Source organism: Drosophila innubila, assembly GCF_004354385.1.
Source record: "Drosophila innubila isolate TH190305 chromosome 3R unlocalized genomic scaffold, UK_Dinn_1.0 2_E_3R, whole genome shotgun sequence".
Classification (NCBI taxonomy): Eukaryota; Metazoa; Arthropoda; class Insecta; order Diptera; family Drosophilidae; genus Drosophila; species Drosophila innubila.
Genome location: NW_022995380.1, coordinates 8,989,974 through 9,009,453, shown reverse-complemented (window position 1 = coordinate 9,009,453; position 19,480 = coordinate 8,989,974). Strand labels below are relative to the sequence as shown.

The 19,480-nt window shown below is 36.5% G+C and overlaps 1 protein-coding gene across 5 annotated transcripts in view; it reads left to right on the top strand.

Annotated features, from left to right (window-relative positions):
* Positions 1-19,480, top strand: part of LOC117789951 (protein similar) — a 78,160-nt gene that overhangs the window by 3,459 nt on the left and 55,221 nt on the right. For 2 of the 5 annotated variants that reach the window (XM_034629168.1, XM_034629167.1), the window contains exons 1-6: positions 2,441-3,109; positions 7,659-7,846; positions 7,911-8,137; positions 8,198-8,422; positions 8,683-8,849; positions 8,916-9,022. In XM_034629168.1, the coding sequence (XP_034485059.1) occupies positions 2,589-3,109; positions 7,659-7,846; positions 7,911-8,137; positions 8,198-8,422; positions 8,683-8,849; positions 8,916-9,022 (1,435 nt within the window). In that variant the 5' untranslated portion in view covers positions 2,441-2,588. Of the gene's footprint in view, positions 1-2,440; positions 3,110-7,658; positions 7,847-7,910; positions 8,138-8,197; positions 8,423-8,682; positions 8,850-8,915; positions 9,023-19,480 lie in introns of those variants that run through there. The other 3 variants (XM_034629165.1, XM_034629164.1, XM_034629166.1) reach the window with 3 other exon arrangements.

The following is a 19,480-nucleotide window of genomic DNA, read 5'->3' as shown; positions in this document are numbered from 1 at the left end:
TAACACAAGCTTACGCATACAATGTAAAATATTTTAATGATATGCCATATTGTTGTTGTTATTTATATGATTGTTGTTGCTGCTGTTATTACTGTTGTTGTTGTTGTTGCTGGCTACGACAGCCTCTGTCTGGCCACGACGACCTACTTTTTGCGCAATCGAGCTAAAATGTGACGACACTGAACGGTATGCGGGGTGTAAAGTGTGTGTGCGAGTGTATGTGTGTGTGTGTGTTAATGGTGTGCCTATGTTCCGTATGCCTGTTGTTGTTGCTTTTCTTTATTTTCATATAAAATACGCAGCTGTTGTTGTTGTTTTTTACCTCGTATAATTCGTCTTGAGGCCTGAGACGAAAACGCTTCTCCAACGAACAAACGAACGACTTTGTTGCCATGCAGTCATCAAATGCAGCAGCCTCGCGCGTCTTTTGAATCTGTGTGTGATTGTGTATCTGTATGTGTGTGCGTCTGTTTTGCTCTCTCCGTTGTATCTTTTACCAGTCGATTTACTAAAAAGATATGTAATAATTACATTTCATGGGTAGAAAAGGGGTATAATACGTTTGTATAAAAAACTTAAACAGTCTGATGGTTTCTTAAAAAGTTTAGTTTCTGAGCTGTTTAATATAGATAAGCTTCCGAGCTGACTCAAGTTTTAGAAGAATAGAAGATATTCCAGTATCCATATCTAAAGTATGAATAGAAGAAAAGAGCTTAGTGAACATCTTATACGTTTCGAACTTTTTAATAATGCCTTGCCAATCTGTAGGGTATCCTCTAGTCATTTTTATATTTATTTTTGAGAGGGAAAGTTAATTTATGTAGCCTCTGCTTTTGGCAGAGACGCAGTATTCAAAAATTGCTCATAATTCTTGCGCGTTGCGCAAAAACCGCAGTTCGCCTGTTGTTGTCCTGATGATTCGTTGTTGTAATACGGAAGATTAAAAAATGGAACACCCCTTAATTGTCTTTCTTATGCCATAAACTATACAAGTTTACAATCCCGTATCGTGTATTTTGTATCGTGTATATCTGACCACATTTTTGGCAAACGTTTTGTATTTACTTTTTTGATATAATATATTGTTGTATTATTACCTTGGGAGTATTTTTCTAAATCGTTTAATTTCAGAGCTGTATAATTACTTTTTAAATGTACTATTTATTTAAAATTCAAATAAATTTAATCAACATTTGATACACCATTATTAAATGGTTTTTAAATTTGATATATTGCTATATTGTATCAATTGATGTTTAAATTAAAATGCGTTTCGCTTATCAAAGATGGCTCGACAGATTCAGCTCCAATCGGGTGACTCTTTCAGTTATATATCAATCAAATTTATAAATCTGAAACCGTTTAAACGTCAACTGATATAGATTACTACCTTGCTCAGATACACCTCAGTTTAAGACTAAGCCTATAATTGTAACAAAAATGTATTGTCTGACAAAAAAAAAAAAAAATAAAATTAATTGTAAGACGTTTTAAAACTCAGCTTCCAATTCTCAACGAACCTAATGTTTCCCATTATTTTTATTCTCCAACTGCTTGTACTTTAGTTTGTTGTTCTAGTTATCTTGCTTCAGTCTCAACACATGTTTGCCAAAAATATTAAACAAGTCAAATATTTGTCAAATATGATGTTATTATGTTAACATAGATGAGGGCAACATATTTGTCTGGCATAAGAACGTTGCTAATTGTTAAGCATTTTGGTTGGCCAAGTCGTTTTAGCCAGTCACTCAGCTGTCTTATGTTAACGGGTTTTGATTTGTAAGCGGTTTATTTCATCTAATGTTTGGCTAAAAACTACTGCAGTTTGTGACTCATTAGCGTATTGCGTATGCAAATAAATAGGCAAGAGTCCTTCAGAGATAAGTTAATGTAAAGCAAGAGAGATAGAAGAAGACAGAGATAGATAGAGAGCGATAACATTTGCGGCGCTTAAGAGTATGCAATACTTTTGGCCAATTTAATTACAAATTAGCAACAAGCTAATAAAAGTAATTCCTTTGCTTTTTTGCTTTTGCTGATTTTAATATGTTTTCCATTTTGCGCACTCCGTTATCTGTCTTATCTGGTCAATTCCCACATGAATTTGGCCGTATGACATGGCCAGGTCCGTATAACCTGGCTGAGAGAAATGAGCGGTAACAGCAGCGAGTTGTTTTGCTTTTATCTTATCAGTAGTCGAGTTCTAACTGATAGCTGGCAAAGTTCTGATGTTAATATCTGGTGTAGTACAGCGATTTCATTCTTACCTTTGGTTGGAACATTGGAAGCGTTCCTCTCTCACCAGTTGCCTTTTTGTTGTTGTCTAGGATTTTCATGGGCTTATATGCATGTGTGTGGGTAGTATCTGAGTTTTGATATCAGCTTGCTGATATTTGCGATTTTCGTTTTGAGGCCTATAAATATGAATTTCGTGCTAATAGAATTTTCTGTTCATTTCAAATGTTGCTACTCGACGGTTGTTGTACCAATTTTCTAACACAAATAAACTAAATTAAAACCAAACGATTGTGCGTGAGTGTGTGTTTGTATGTGCTTTTATTATATGGCTTAAGTCATTCAATTAAAGAATGTATAATTCTTGCAATGCTTGGGAAAACTCTGATTTTTCCTGCAATGATAGTACTTTCTATGGCGACGATGCCAACTCTATGTTCTATGACTCGGATGTGAAACCACAACAACAGCAGCAACTAAATACAGGAAATGGCACTCTATATGGCTGCAGGCCAATTAATGAGCCAGCTGTGAACTTTAATAATGTCGGTTTCTATAACAATTCCACGTCTCGACCTCAGTTTACGGGTCAATGTGGCAATGGTGGCGCCATCTACAATAGGCCAGCTGGCATGGAAATTTCCCGATATCATCCATACCAACAGCATCAGTCAGACTATGGGCAATTTCCCAACGTCTATGTAGGTCAGCAGACCCAGAGCATACCCTATGTGCAGCCGGGCATGAGGTTGCTGAATCTGGAAACACCGTGTCGTGAAAATCAACCTTGGGGCTATGAATATTGTTATGGCTACGCGCCAAATCATCCTGAACCATGTCAGTTCACACAGTTTGTGGATATCGAGGACTTTATGTAAGTGCGAATATGTTTTATATTCGTAGTGTATTTAAGCAATTCAAGTTCTGTCTACCAACATGCTGGTACCTATAATGGTTAGTAATTTACTCGCTGCCTGGCTGGGCACTGTCTGTGCTCATAACTCATAACAAACAGTAAATGCCACAATGCTCTTATCACAAAAAAAAAACAAAAACAACAACAGCAGAAGCTAAGTAACCCAAGTGGGTACACATCTTATCTGCACTCATTCTCTGTACTATTATTATACATTTTACATATGTATGCACACATTTCTCTTTTCTATTATATATGTGTTTATATATATAAGTATGTACATATATTTGTACATATACTTTGTATCAGCATTAGATTGAGAGTCAGTCAGCACTTAAAATTTGATAAATCGAAATAATATGTCTGATCATAATAGCTTTTAAATAATAAGTTATTATTATTAATAACTTTTCCAGCGAAAATTCTCATTTCGCCAGCAAAATGTATTTAATGGGGCATATAATATATACAATCAATAACGTCATGCCTGCCTGCTTATATCCAAAGTAATCTATCAATTGTTAAGGCAAATTATCACAAATGTATATTTATCTAAATTTAAAGACATGTGGTACAAATTTGTATACATCAATAAAAATATACATGTATTAAATTTAAAATGCCAACATATCTTCGATTTGTTATCATTTTGAACCGTATAATCTATGTGGTTCTGTAGAATTTTATTGATATATGGGGAAAAACTTTTTAATGCCAGCGCCAAGGTAAACTTGGAATGACTTTTAAAAAAATAGAAAGCAAGACAGAGAGTACATTGATATCGCATAGTCCGAATATAATAAAATTAAAATCAAAGTATGTATAATAATCTGACAACGATAAGGAAAAATAATGTATAACAAAACATGACAAAGGAATTTTGCAAGCATAAAAAGAAAGAGTTGAAGAAAGAAATGGGAATGTGAACGGAGTATATTAAAATAGTTAATATTATTCACGATGTTATGATTATAATCCAAAATCAAAGGTTGATTAAAGTCTGTTGAGGTTTAGGGAACGCTTTCTAAAGGAAGCTACGTTTAATAATTGTCACATCCCGTTGACGCAGATACTTTCAATTCTCATTCTGGATGCCATTGGCGTCCGAACGCTTTATGGCAAACACTCAAAATCTGATGTGGTGTGTATGATTGATATCATGTGTGTGTGTGTGTGTGTGTACGGTCTGTGTGTTTTGTGTGTCTGTGTGCATGTCTCGTCTGCGCGTGCCTTAACAATATTTTGTTTACATTTGGCAAACCTCAAATGAACCGCACGTTTAGCCATAATATTTGCTTATCTATTTCATATCCGAATCCCATGAAAATGTATACTTACAAATATTCGGAATCAGCATTAACGTCACTGGCTTTTAAAACAAATAAGAAAATAAGATTTCTAGCAAATAAATATAGAGGCTCATGTTAACAAGCTTGAATGATATGCACAAAATTAATTCAAGAAACGATACAGAGTATTTTGTAGTCGATCAGATTTAACGGTAGCGTTTGTTTTTCTGTAAATAAGTTACTGCATGTTTACAAAACTATCTGATTGATTGTATGATTGCATCGTTATGTAATAATATTTAATGGCTTAGTTTAAACTTTATACTAATTTACTAATTCGTCCAATTCACACTAAAGAGAGCTTTTATTAAAACTATAAAAATAATTATTATTATGAATCCATAAATCTATATTCCAAGTTGGCTTAATTACATATGTATTTGTCCATGCTGTTGCACGTGTCAAGATCATGCAACTGCCTTTGCCCCTGCCCCTATTAGCCGGAAATGCTCCAAGCAACAAAAGCAAACAGCAGAAATAACAACACGAGTAGCAACAACAATTAATATATATGTGTATATATAAAGAACTGCAACCGTTTTGTGAATATTTAAAAGCAATTCACTTCTCTATTAATGAATTGTTTAACCGTTTTTGCCCCATTGTTCAACGGGTCGTTTAAACAGGCCATTAGTATGCACCTAAGCATTCAGTTAAGGCAATCGAAATTTGCTGCATGGAAGGACGGACAAAGTTATGAGGGGAGAGAGGATGTATTATATTGTTTTTATACATAAGTATTTTTATGTGGCTTGCTAATTTTTGTGATAGTAATTATTTTTCAATTAAATTAAGTCAAAATAATAGAATATACTTATAGAATTATGAAGTTTGTATTATTGTAATCTAGCAACTCAACTTTTGCACAACACTTTCAAAAATATTTGTTGCCAATTGCCATATGGCCTAAAGAATTACAAACTGTTTGAAGTCTGTCAATTTGCCCGGCCACACGTCGTATGAGTAACACTATGACAATGTTTCAATTTCCGATGGACAGCCGCCACTTGTTACCTGCCAATTGTTATTATTATTTGTTATTGTTTTTCTTTTCGTTTGCTTCCAGTCTTTCTGACTGTCTGCTTGCCTGTCTAACTGATAGAGCGGCGTCTTTTCATACAATTTGTTTGACAACTAAAGCTCTGCCAAAGTGGGGGAGTTCAACAACGGAGAGAGTTCAACCTGCAATTGTTACCAAGCGCAAATATTTCAGTTTAGGTTTACACATATGTGTATTTTTTTTGTTATCTTTGCTTAGTTTGCTATTTGTCTTTTTGCTGGACTTGATAATTAATTTATGTCAAATAAAAGGCACAAATTTTATATTCAAATTTCACAAATGTTGTTACAATTCCGCGAATATTTCATATAAACCTTTAGCTACGTGACAAAGTTGTCGCAATTTCGCGTATTCAAATATACAATGTATATATATTAAATACATTTATTTGCGATCATATTCTCGTGCATAAACATATATATTAATTATAAAACACAAAAATGTTTTTATTGCTAGTTTTCGACAGCTCACGAGTTTTTCTTGGCAACTGCACCAACAAAGTCTATTAGGAATTATGTGACGATTTCTTGTATTTAAAATTGGCAGCAAAATTGTTTGTGTGAGGTCAGTGTACTCTCCAACAATAAGTATATATACATTAATCTATATATACTTATTGTGTTGCCAATTTCCTGAGAATTTTTATATGTTTGCTGATAAGAAATTAAGCTTGGATTTTTATAGTTTTTTTGTATTACAACATAAGTGAAAACTTGTTTGAAATTTGCCTATTTTATTTATAATTCTTCTTCGATTTTATTTTCATATGTGATGAGTAATTCATTTGACGATGCTAAGCATTCAGTTGAGGCACAGGTTCATTAACATTTCAATGATCGTTCGTGTTGTAAATTGTAATTAAAATGCGCTATAAGGAACGGCATAAGGAAATATTTCATTACCAATTTAATTTTATGCTTCTGATATTATTCTGCTTCTGTTATTAATATTATTATTATTTTATTTTGAAGCAGCTGAAATGGTGCCAAGGTTTATGTCTCTTTACTATCTACTTACTAAGTACATGTCAGCAGTCTCTGGCTATCTTAAGTCAGTAAACACCGCTACTTGAGTTGCTTAGTCCAGTTGCCAAACCAAGTGTATGGAACTACAGTGAAAGCCCCTCAAGTGCGTCACAGCTCGATACGAACAGGACAGTGTAATCTCACATCATATTGAGTATTTAAGAAATTTCTTTTTCCTTATATATAGAAGTTATTGTATAATAATTTGTGGTAAACATCTTATATATATTTTGAGATTAATATTCGATCATTTCAATATATTTCATTTTACAGTTGAAAAAACTTAAAGTGCTCGTACTTTCTAATTTTCTTAAATAATAACAATTTGTTAAATCTTGTTATGGTTTTTGTCGCATAGAAAGTCAAGAATTTGGTAGATTTAGAAGCTCTCGTATTACCAAAATTTTTTGTTTGTGTTCATTTTAGTTTAAAGAACTTAAAAAGTTGTGTTGACTTTTGTTTTATTTCTATAATCAACTGATTAACATCTTTTTGTAATATTTTAGTATATTAAGCAATCAAAAAAGTTTGCCAAGAATTTAAAATACTCGCATTACTCATTTAATTATCAGCTAGCACAAATTTATTGTCGCTGTTTTGTATGACTAAAATGCAATTAGTATTCTCGTAATCGTAATTAAGCAAATAATCAGCAAACATTGGAGTGAAATTTAAATTCGATTCATTTTCATTTGATGTAGGTAATCAACATTCATTTGCTGTGCAGTTTTTGCGGCAACTGCCATGAACTTTGGCGTCTTCGCCTTGCTAGCGAACATGGCGAATGTTTTGCTCAATTGAAAAATTTGTGCGCTGACCGCGTCAATTGAATCAAATCAAATAAAAACGCACCAAATCGCAACAATTGAAATGTACGCATTTCTGTGCCATTTACCATACCAAACGATCCCCTCTATCCGCTTTCGTTGCAAATTTGCTAACTGGCAAGCTGTAAAGGAGCGACGTCAAGAGTGGACTACGTGATCTGGCGATCGAAAGCCATTCAGATTTTCCACCTTTACAACTCTCATGTTCGATAACTTATGCAAATCTTTCGCTTTGCCTTATTGCAGGAACAATGAGAAGCGCAAGGAGAAGTCGCGGGATGCTGCGCGTTGTCGTCGCTCCAAGGAGACAGAAATCTTTATGGAACTGTCGCAGGCATTGCCGCTTAGGCCCGACGATGTCAATCAGCTGGACAAGGCTTCTATAATGCGCATTACAATTGCCTATCTTAAGATACATGAGATGCTGCAGCTGGGTATATATATATTTATTTTTGTTGTAATACGATTATCATATTCATCAACTTGATCTATTTACAGTACCAAAGATACGAGAGTGCAGCGAACGCATTACACCGGATATTGACTCTACTGGGACAGCGCTGGTGAAGCCCAAGCTGGAAAATGAGAACGAGGATTGGCTAAAGTGTGCCGAGGCCAGTCAATTGTTAAAACAGACCATGGATGGCTTTCTGTTGGTGCTATCCAATGAGGGCGACATTACATATGTCTCTGAGAACATAATTGATTATCTGGGCATCACAAAGGTATGTTATAATATTAACTAATATGTTGAAATTCTTATTAATTTGGGTAATATTTTGCAGATTGATACGCTGGGTCAACAGATCTGGGAGTATACGCATCAATGTGATCATGCTGAGATCAAGGAGGCTCTCAATCTCAAACGCAATGGCATCGCTGACAAGATCAAGGATGAACAATTGCTCGAATCGGGGGTCAGCACACATCATCGAGATCTATTCATCCGTATGAAGTGCACATTGACCAGCCGCGGACGCAGCATCAACATAAAGAGTGCCTCATATAAGGTATGGAATTTTCTCGATTTTTATACCCTTGCAGAGGATAGTATTGTTTTGGAACGAAATCTGTTGTTGTTTCTTGAGATACCTCAACCATTCTCACAGATTGTGTATTTGGCATCCAAAAGATAGCTATCATAGAAAAGATCAGACGAATATAAAAATCATAGCTCTGCATGTTAGCCAATTTTCGCATTTATTTCCGAAAATAATTCTTCATTCTAAGTAGTTGTGTGTTTAACTAATGTTGAAATTACTTTCTCTAGGTTATTCACATAACCGGACACTTGAGGGTCAACAGCAAGGGCGAACGTGTGCTGATTGCCATTGGTCGGCCCATACCGCATCCCTCGAACATTGAAATACCGCTGGGCACGAGCACATTTCTTACCAAGCATTCGCTGGATATGAAGTTCACCTATGTGGATGACAAGTGAGACAATTCGCCGTCGACTTCTTTGAGCAAGTTGCTAATTTTCAATGATTTTATATTTTTTAGAATGCTTGGTCTGCTTGGATATATGACCGGTGATCTATTAGACACATCGCTATTCGATTGCCAGCATGGCGCCGATTCGGAACGACTAATGGCCACCTTTAAGAGCGGTAAGTGCTCGACTAGAGACATTTGTGTCGTTTCTTCATTAAAACTAACTGCAGTTAACTAATGTTAAACTAATTACTTTAATGTACAAATTAAAACGGTGTCCTCGTCGTTCTGGACGAAGTATAAGCAAACAGACATAGAAGGAGTCAAAGGCGGAGTAGGAGTTGGAACAGGAGGCGGAGTGGAAGTAGGAATTGGTGTCGTGTTAATGTCCTTGCACATCAAAACAAACTTGTCACTCGTTTGTGCCTTTTTTGTGCGTCACTTCCTGTCCCGCCCTGTGTCGTGGCAGGACCACGTCCAGCAGTTGCCGGTTTGCTTATTGCATTTAATTAGTTGTAGCACACCGTTGTCCGGCGTGTTCGTCTCCTCCACCAGTTCCGTCTCCGTCTGCATCTCTGTCTCCAACTAAAACTACAACTATGGAGTGAGTCCATTGTCGTTCTCTGGCTGCTTGACTGGTTAGCCTGACTTTGCTTTAATTTCACTTTAGTTGCTAATTAGCTTTTGCAAAACTAAATAAATAAATTGTTCAGGCACCTTGCAGTCAGTCTCTAGGCGGTTTCCGCTTCAGCTCCCAAAAAAAGTTTCGTTCGCTGTTTATTAACTTTTTTATTTCGCTTGACGCATACTCATCAAAATTGGTTTATTAGTTTACAAACATTATTGTTACTAATTAGTCAAGTATTTCTTTTGACAGATAATTGACTATGATATATGTACAATATATGTTCTATTTGAATGTATGTCTTATCTGTTAGTCTGCTCTTTTTATTTTGGGAAAAAATCACAAGATATACATTACAAAATGATCCGATTTTAAAGCCGCATGTTATTTTGATAATGGTTTGGCCTCATAACTTATTCTGCATTCAAATTTATGCAAAGTGTGTATTTTGAATTGAAAGACAACCGAAATAAAACCATTTACTGAAATTTAAGTTTTAATTTAAATTAATTTCAAGTCTAATTTGGACTCGTTAAAATAAAATGCGTATTCATTGAACTGCTTGATAATATTTAAACATTTAGACAGTAACAAAGACTGAAGTGAAGTGTCTGTTTGTTCCTCTCTACCTAATTACATAGTTCATAAAGTGCCATTAATGTCACGGCCATTATTTAAGCGCAGTCCGCGAAAAAATGCAAAAAAAAATAAACAAGTATTTGAAGTAGTGAAAGAAACTTATTTTGGGTCTGTTGCGCTTAAGCGCTTTACTAATTTCTTCCTTTGCCCAACTATTGTTTGTATCCATATTCTGGGCAAAACTTGGTGCCATTGTTTGCTTATTTGTTGCGTTTAATGGTCGCGTCATGTCGTCTACATTGACCAAATAATGTCGCTGCTTCTGCTGCTGCTGCAGCACTTAAAATGCCAACGTTGGGCAATAAAAGCGTTGCTGACCATTGTTGGGTACATTGTACCCAAGATGCGGGCGCATCCTGTAAAAGAAATGCAAGAAATTGTCACTGCACTACAATTGGAATTATTATTGGCTGCAATGACTTTGGCTTCTTGGCCAAGCGGCCAACCAACTTCATGTCCCAGACACGTTCTGTTCGAAATGACTTTCGGTTTTATGATGCGACATGCATTCGCGACCAGGCTACGCCCGTGCCGGACTACGGACTGGACATAACAACACCAACGCACACTCCGGATCTTTGCTTAGGAATGCAGCTGAGTTCTCATGTTGGTTTTTGGCTTCTATTTTTATTTTTGTCTTGCATATCGCATATCGTTAGCAAAGTTGGCAGCAAGCTGTAAAAATGTCTTCGAAAGTCGTAAAAGTATTTCATACATTTTTGTTTTTATTAAGTTGCTACAGCTTCTTGTTGCAGCTTCTTGGTTAAGCAGCTGCCACGCCCCCTTTAGCACCCTCGGTTGGTAAGAACTTTATACTTATTTTTAGTTATGTTACTTGACGTTCTATATGTTTGCTTAAAAGCTCCATTCGCCATATTATTGTTTATGAGCGCTGTCCATTTTTATTTCCGTTTGATTTTCATAAAGTTTACATGCTTATGATTCTTTATATGTACATAAGTGTGGGAATCGAGGGTCCACAGTTTTGTCTCGGGGTTCTGGCTTAAAGTTATCTCTCTTTCTCTCTCTCTTAAATATTGTCAGCGCCATGTGACAAACAGTTCAATAAAATACAAAATGTGCGGAAAATCGCAAATGTCATGCGGGCGAGCATTGAAATCTCAAAACGTTTTCCACGTTTATCCAAAGCTGCCACTGCTGCTGCTGTTGCTGATGTGCATTGAAATGGAAATGCGAAATGGGTAACGGGAAAAATGCGAAATTGTGCACAAGCATTTTCATTCTGCAAATAAAGACGACAATTTGGCCTCAAGGCGAAAATTATGAAAAAAGCAAAATGAAAGGAAAAGAATTCACTGACTTCTCTTCTCTTTTCTTTTTTTTTTTGTTTCTTAACGTGGCTGATAAATAACCCGCCCAAAGAGATAAAAGTAGCGCATGGTAAATGTTGTAATAAATTTGCAACGAAAAAACAATACCAAAAACTGACTCTGGCTAAGATTTTGCGATTTTGCTTTGAACTGTGTTGCGTGAGGAAAACTTTTGCAGCAGGCAAAATGCTGGACGAGAGGGGTAAGAGACTCAAGCGGACTGGGTGTCAGAAATGCATTTTTGTTAGTGCATTCTGGGGGCAATGCCGCGGCATTTGCCAGGCGTTCAACTTTCAACTTTTGCGTGTGGCAAGCAAAGTTCCTTGACAACGCTTTGAGGGGCAAATGACAGTTGCTACTGCTGCTGCAACTATTTGCTGTATCTAGTTCCTGCTGTGTGTTTGTTTTTTAGTTGTTGATAGACACGTACGCGGCAAGTGTTGCATACTTTTTGGGGCGTGCCTATGCGAATAGCAGCTTTCAAATGGTGCCAAAAACAAAAGAAATAAAAATAATATTAATATTAATAGACAACATTTTACATGCAGGGTGCAACATTTTGGGGCATCGTCTGCTTGCCTTTTACCACTGCACAGCTGCCTCATTTTCAAGCTCAACTTTTGGCTTTTAACTTTATTTTCGATAGCGCTGTTCGTTGTGTAATCAACATAACAAGCAACTTGGCAATTTACGACTCTGTTAATGCCTCACACACAAACACATTCACACATATACATACACACACACACATACACGCAAATATACCTACACATCAGCATTTGCACAGACACCCACCTAGACGCGCTTCCTGTCTAAAACGCCGTCATGTCTGTGCGGGCAAAACGCTTCCTGTCGAATGTGTCGATTAGAGATGATAGTGTGACTGGCGAGACGATATTAATCGATTGGTAACAATATGTAAATGAACGAAAGACTAAATAAACAGAAATGAGATAAGTTAACAGTATAAACTTAGCAGTAAAGCAACTTTAGAGATAAATGTAACGGCAAAAATAGCCTTTGTGAAATAACGATAACGTATAGTATGAGCACGGTTGCCACACTTGGCGTTTTTGCGCCAAAACTGGCTTTTTTTTTTTTATTAGAATTGGCTCTTTTTTGATTTAATCAAGAGTTTCTTGAAAACAATTCAGAATGTAATTTAGATCTAAATCTTTTCGCTACCAACAATATAAATGTATTGTACAATTGTACTGAAATTCTCAATGTTATTGCTAATTTAAAAAAATGTGCTTTTTGATATAAGTTTCATTTAAATATTTTATGATTTAAAGAAATTTTTTATATACATTTGTTAAAAAATTCCGTTTTGAAAATAATTAGGCTGTTTCTAAGAATTGGGTATTTTTTATAAAATTGGCTTTTTTTTTTAGTGAAATTGGTTCTTTTTAAACATTTTTTTTGGCGCTTTTTTTTTTTATTATGTGGCAACCGTGAGTATGAATAACTTAACATTGGAACACCTTAAAGACAAAGTTGCGTAATAGATTAATTTAGTTTAGAAAAACTTAAAGGTAATAGTAGAGCTTTACGACAATCAAATTACTTATCAGTGTAATACTTGTGTAGTGAATTAACAGTTGAATAAGATGGGTTGTCATTAATTAAGTTGGTAGGTATCTGAAGTTTTATTCGTTATTTCTGTTAATACTAGAAGCACAAATTTGATTTGTTTAGCGATTCCATGTACTCTAAATGTAGCATACTTTTATAATCCTTTTTGAGTATATTTCTTAAGATTGCAAAATCAATTCAACAATATGAAGATCTATCTAAATTGTATTAGTCTTTCGGCTTATTTCGTTGGCACATTTTATCACGACTTGACACGAGCACATCTCTAATTCTGCTTTCGATGCTGTCAAGTCGTTGCACTCATCAGTTCTATAAACCCTCCCTCTGCTCCTTTGCTGCTGCCTCGAAAGTTTATTTATCTTTTGTGGCCGTTAGGGGGCGGCCGCCAGTTTATGTTAATGCACTTAAAATTTTGGGCGTGCGACAAGAATGGGCGTGGCCATGCAGTAGTGGGCGGCATTGCAGTTGCTGATGCGTCGCCGCATTTTATTACATGCATAATTTCGCCGTGGGATCGGGCGGCAATTCCAAGCGTCGGAACAGACCAGACCAGACCAGACCAGACCAGAGCAGACCAGACCAAACGAGATGAGACCGCGGCTCGTTCGGGCTCGATGCTCGTCTTTTATTTATTTTTCTGGCTGCCGTCTGCAGTCTGGTTTGTCTGCGCCATGAAAAGCGCCAACTAATGCCGTCAAAACTAATGGTCCAATTCGAGTGGCTCGACGTTGGTGTCGGTGTCCTTCACTTGTTTCAGTTGGCTGTTGCTGCTGATGCAGCTCCTGCAGCTACTGCTGATGATGATGACGTCGGCGCCGTTTCTAATTCTTGCCTGCTGCTCGTGTGGATTGTAAAATTTACCAGTTAATTTCAGCGACGTTGTTGACGTTGCCATCGCATGCATTTGACAAATTAAAATTGCATGAGCGGAAATGCGGCTTAAAGTTGCCAACGGATGTGCCACGCAGCGTGCGGCATTTCCTGTGAGAGTTTCACAAAATAAATTACTTTTTCTACTTAGCTGCCACATACATACACTTACGCATGAACGTGCAACAGTCGCAAGTTCAAGGCTAATGCAACTGATATCAGCTGATTCCATTTATTACCCTGCTTTTTATGATGGATTTTTCCATTTCCTTAGATGAGAAGTGCAATGCACTGCAACCGTGCGAACCTTTAAGACCCTTTGACACAATTTATTCAGACAATCGTTCACCAGAAATGCGCATTAATTTTGACAACTGAAACATCCATTCTTCCGTACTTCCAGGTTGACTGAATGTCAAGTTGAGATTTGTTTCAGCATTTGTCAGCATCAATTTCAGGAAATCAAATAGTTGTGTATCCTATGAGTTCAATCAGCTTCAAAAGTCGTAAATTCCCAAGAATAACAAAATTTTCTGATGGAGTTTGATAAGAGAAGCAGCTTTTTTTATTGTGGTCAGTTGATTTATTGTCTGTTTGAGTGTTGTAAAACTTTTATGATCTTTACAGTATTTTGATAGTTCAATTAATTGCTTATTTAAAGTAAAACATTATTAAATTTTAAAGATCGTATCATATTTACCTTTTTTGTAATCCTAGTGGAAGAATTCGTACATATTTTAGGACTAAAATTATTTTATTAAGATTCCACCTCATTTTTGACATTTCTCCAATATGTTGTAGTTCTTTTTACTAAATGCTTTGATGCTATGATTAAATTTCGAATAAAAACACAAAGCCCCAAAGGATATACGGTTGAAATTCTTTTTATGTGCATTTATAAAGTTTCCTGGAATGCGGTATAAATTGTTCAGAATTCTTGAGAAGTTACAACGAATTCTTTACAAAATGGTAATGGTAAGGGGCCTGAATAGCAAAGTAATTTGGCTAATGTTAATGAATTACGTCTGCCATGCGTTTGCACAAAGAACGTCTTATCATTTAACCTGTTGATTTATGGGAATCCCCTGATGCCAAGCTGGAGTCGAAAGATGCCAACACTCACTTCATTTTGCCAGTGTTTATTAAATATGCCAGCATTTGCTGGCATTTGTTTTGGCATTTGGTTGTGTCTGTGTGTGTGTGAATATGTCTTGCGACTGTGCAACGCGGCTGCCGGTACGTGGGGCAAATGTTAATGGTTGCCTGCCACAGGCGCCGTGACTTATGCAGCACTTTTGTGCATCCTCAAAACGTAGCGCAGTTGATTTCATTAAGTTCATAAAAAGCAACTAAGAATGTAGCCATGTATACTTCTTTGACTTGAATACATATTATAATTATGCTAGCCTTAGATATACCATTTAAAAATTATAAAAATGGAAGATATCCATTACATTAAATCAGTGGTGTGCCTATATGTATTACCATTACTATTTAATTACCATTGAAAAAAAGTAGTGATAATGAAATTTCATTTCACTATCATTGAAAAGTAGTGCTAGTGATTTTTTATTAGTAATGCTTAAAAAATAAATACATTATTTAGCATTTTTTCATTGAATATTGCTAATAAAATAGGATGTTAGTTGGTAATAGCATTAAATATTTTTAACAAAAAAATTTGAAAATTTTATACTGAAAATGAAAAAAACTGAAAAAAATGTTGATAAAAAATATGAATTCCCCAGGCTCGCATACATTTCAAACATTTTACATAGAAAGAAAAGGGGGATTTGCCTCGTTCGAAATAGAATCTAAATAATACTTGTGCTTCATACACTCCATTATACTTAGAGCTAAACTGACAGATACATTTTATACAGTTATTATAGCGAAGTTATTCCTTTTTAAAAATTAAGCTACGACTTAAATTCTATACTATTTACTCCTACACATATTATAATGCTTGCAGGGTATTCTAACAACAGAGTTCGCTCTGTTGCATTGACTCGTTGGTTGTTTGTTTGCCTGTTTGTTGTTAATGGAAAGGGCAGCAGCTTTGTAGTTGGCAAGTGGAAAATCTTGTTGCTTCCTGGCAAATTCCCAATGGTTGTAGTAGTAGTAGTGTTAGTTGTTGTTGTTGTTAGTTGGCTTACCTTTACAGCTCTATTTGATGGTTGCAGTCTCGCTGTTTAATCCTTGGCAACAGTTCCGCGGGCGCTGGGCAAATATTTCATTTTATTTCATTTCATTTCGTTTAGTTTCATCTATTTAGTGTGCGGGGCAGTGACTTATGATGATGAATGCTAATGGCACCTACACAACCACACTCCACTCGCAAGTGTCGGCCTTTGCACTTTGCAATTTAAAGCTGCCGCATCAAGTTGAAGTTTAAGCTGTGCAACAAAATACGTGATTATTGCAATTGTCACGTCACAATTGCGAGAGAATGTTGCACGCATTGTAAGCTCTCAGCCGTTTGTGCTGTTAACAAATGTGGCAGCATTCCTGCAACCCCCATTCCTGCATTTAAAATTAGATAACCATTCAATTGAACGCTACACAAGAAGCATCGACTGCATTTCTGGGCTCTAAATGCGTTAATAACATTTAATGTGCGTGAGCTGCATGTGGCAGTCCCTATTCCCCTCGCCCCCTTCATTCCCTTACCCAGTCACCTCCCCTAATATCCCCATTTGGTTAAGTTAATTTCGATTCTTGTGCGCTTTTATGGCAAAGTTAGTTGGCAACGCGTTGGCTAATTGACTTTATCGCCGGGCAGCGTTCAATGGCCGCTCAACGATGGATGCCAAGGATATAGGGACACCTAAAGATGGATCCTGAATCACTGTCAGATACTCGTGCTATCAGCGTCGCCGCATACTTTTCTCCTATTCTCTGTTCAGTTAAAACTTTGCCGTTTGCAAGTTTTTCGCAAGTCTTGCAGAAAATTATACAAAAGACAGAAGTGTTAAGGGGAACGAGGGGGAGGAGGATCCAAGGAATGGGAGCTGCTGTGGGTGTTTTGCTGCATGCAAATATGCATTTGATTACACGCCAAAAACTTGCAGCCAAACAAAAGCAATGCCCAAAGTTGTGACAATGGGAAAAAGGCGCCACAACCACAGCACAGTGGTAAATAGAACGGATCTGCAAGTTCAAATGGTGAATTATATTCAAAGAAATTTTATTAATCAGTTATAAAAACCAACTTAAACCATAGAGATTTTCAATCAAATATTTTATTTTAACTTTTGTTTTTTTCCTAGGACAAACAAAAAAAGAAGTTCCAACAAAAACATTTTAGACTCGTCTGTATAAACAAAAGGATCTCAGAAACTAAAAGAGATAGAGTAACCAAATTTGGCACAAAGATTTCTATAGACCCCACGCAGATCGAGTTTGTTTCACATTTAAACCACGCCTCTTTTCGCCCCCACAAATCGCGAAAAACCACCACTCCCACAGTTTTTAAGATAATACAGTTTTTATGGTAAATAACGTTGTCTATTAATATAATCTCTTATCTTACCTAACCGCAGCAAGATCAGACATGTAGAACGGGAGTAATAGCTAACCAAAGTTATTAATAAAGTTATTATTTGAATACAATCACCTATAAGTATGCAGTAGTTTTTATTACATAGTAATTTCTTTAAAGTACTTTTATATATATTGAAATAAGTAACGGTTATCCTATGGGATCTCGACTATAGCCTTTCCCACTTGTTTTAATTTATTTGTATGCCCAACTTTTGTGTTGGAACCAGTGTGCAGCAGAGCCGCCACAGCAGCGCTGCAGCGTATGGAATGACTTTTTGCCGTCGCTGGCGGGCGGCATTTAAGACGACAGCCAAGTAAAGTAAATTTGTGTGTTTATTTGCAAACCCCACGGCGTGTATATCTCAGTGTGGCTCAACTTTGCACATTTTGCACCGCAAGCAGCGACAAAACTACAGCAGTTTGAGGAGAGAGGAGAGATAGAGATAGCTGGAAAAGACACAAAATGTCAATCGGCGAAGTGGAAAATTTTCATTAAATTAAAAAAGCGCACACTTCTCACACACAACCCTACACACACACACACACTCACTCGCAAGGGAAAAATTGTCGACTGAAGAACAAACGAAGAAAAGAAAAGCAAAAATTTCCAATGAATGTGCAAAGTTTTATGTTTTTGGCTGCCGGGCGGAGATTTTCCAAACTACATTTTCTCTTTCCTTGTATTTCATTGTGAATATATAGATGTTTTTTTTTTTTTTTATTCTGTTGAGGTTTTCTTTGGGTTTGCCAGACGAAAAGTATATAAATGTGCTTAGGCAAGCGAAAATGGGCGACAGCTAAGCGGCAAATGCTGTCAAAAACGATGAGCCTTAAACTATGCAACAATTTTATTCTTCACACACTTTTGCCCCCGATTCAACTCCTAATTGACTCAACTTGGAAACCCCTTTACAATCGAAGTCGAAGCCAAACAAAAGTTGGAAATCTTTTGAGAACCCAAAAGAAAAACCAACAAAATGTTTTGTCAGTGATGCCTGTGAACCTTTTTGCATAATGTCGCTCACAATTTGTTTAACAAAAAGGCTTTTGACTTGGCTAAGGACCGAACTGCTGTTGGCTCAATCAATCAAACTCTGCTTGTGGCTTTGGTCTGTTTGACTGCCTGTGGCGTTAAACAAGTCGTGTAAACTGGCTAAATATTTGCCCCTATTTGTGCCTCAATCTTCTCCTTCATTGTCGAAATGCTTTTGATTGCTTTAATGAGGTGTTGTATGACAAATATTGCGCATACGCCGCGTTGTTGGCAAGTTATGACAAAATATTTTATTTGCTGCCATCAATATCAATTTCACCGCTAAATGTTTCGCTCTCTACTCAGAGTTGTTTTTTTATGTTGTTTTTTGTGTGCTTATTTTCCTATATTTTTGCTGGTTTGTTTATTTGGCTTAAGGTTTTGGGGGACGTTAATGTGCTTACATGAAAATCATTTTAAATTGTTGATTTTGGCGCTGTCCACGCTCTGTCATTGTCAATTACATTTCGGTTTTCCTTTTGTGCTCCTGCTAAAAAAAGCCGCCTCGAGCTGTGGCCTGTCTATGGAATCTGCCTCTGCCCTTTCCCCTCGTTGACTTTGCTCTTCTGCTGCTCTTCTGCTCCACATGTTGCGTGTCAGCTGCATTGCGTTTTCTTTTCTTTTTTCCGCGTCATTTTCTGAAATTGGCATTTAGTGTGCGACGAGCGGGATTTACACACACACAGTGAGACAGACACACACGCACACCCATCTAGATTGAGCTGCCTGTTTGGCTGTCTCGCTATGGTTTAGTTACACAATGGGTGCATTCACCTACGCGACATCCCGCTGTGGATGCCACAATGGCTTTGGCTCCAGCTACAGCTCTGACACTGCTTGTGGATCTGCATTAGAGATGGGTATTAAAATGATTATATCAATCATGTATCGATACATCCAAAATATTTAAAAGTAAAAAATATATTTATATATAGTTTCGTTTCTTAAGTTTCTATTCTTTTTTGATAACACTTTGCTTTAAAATTTACAGCCGATA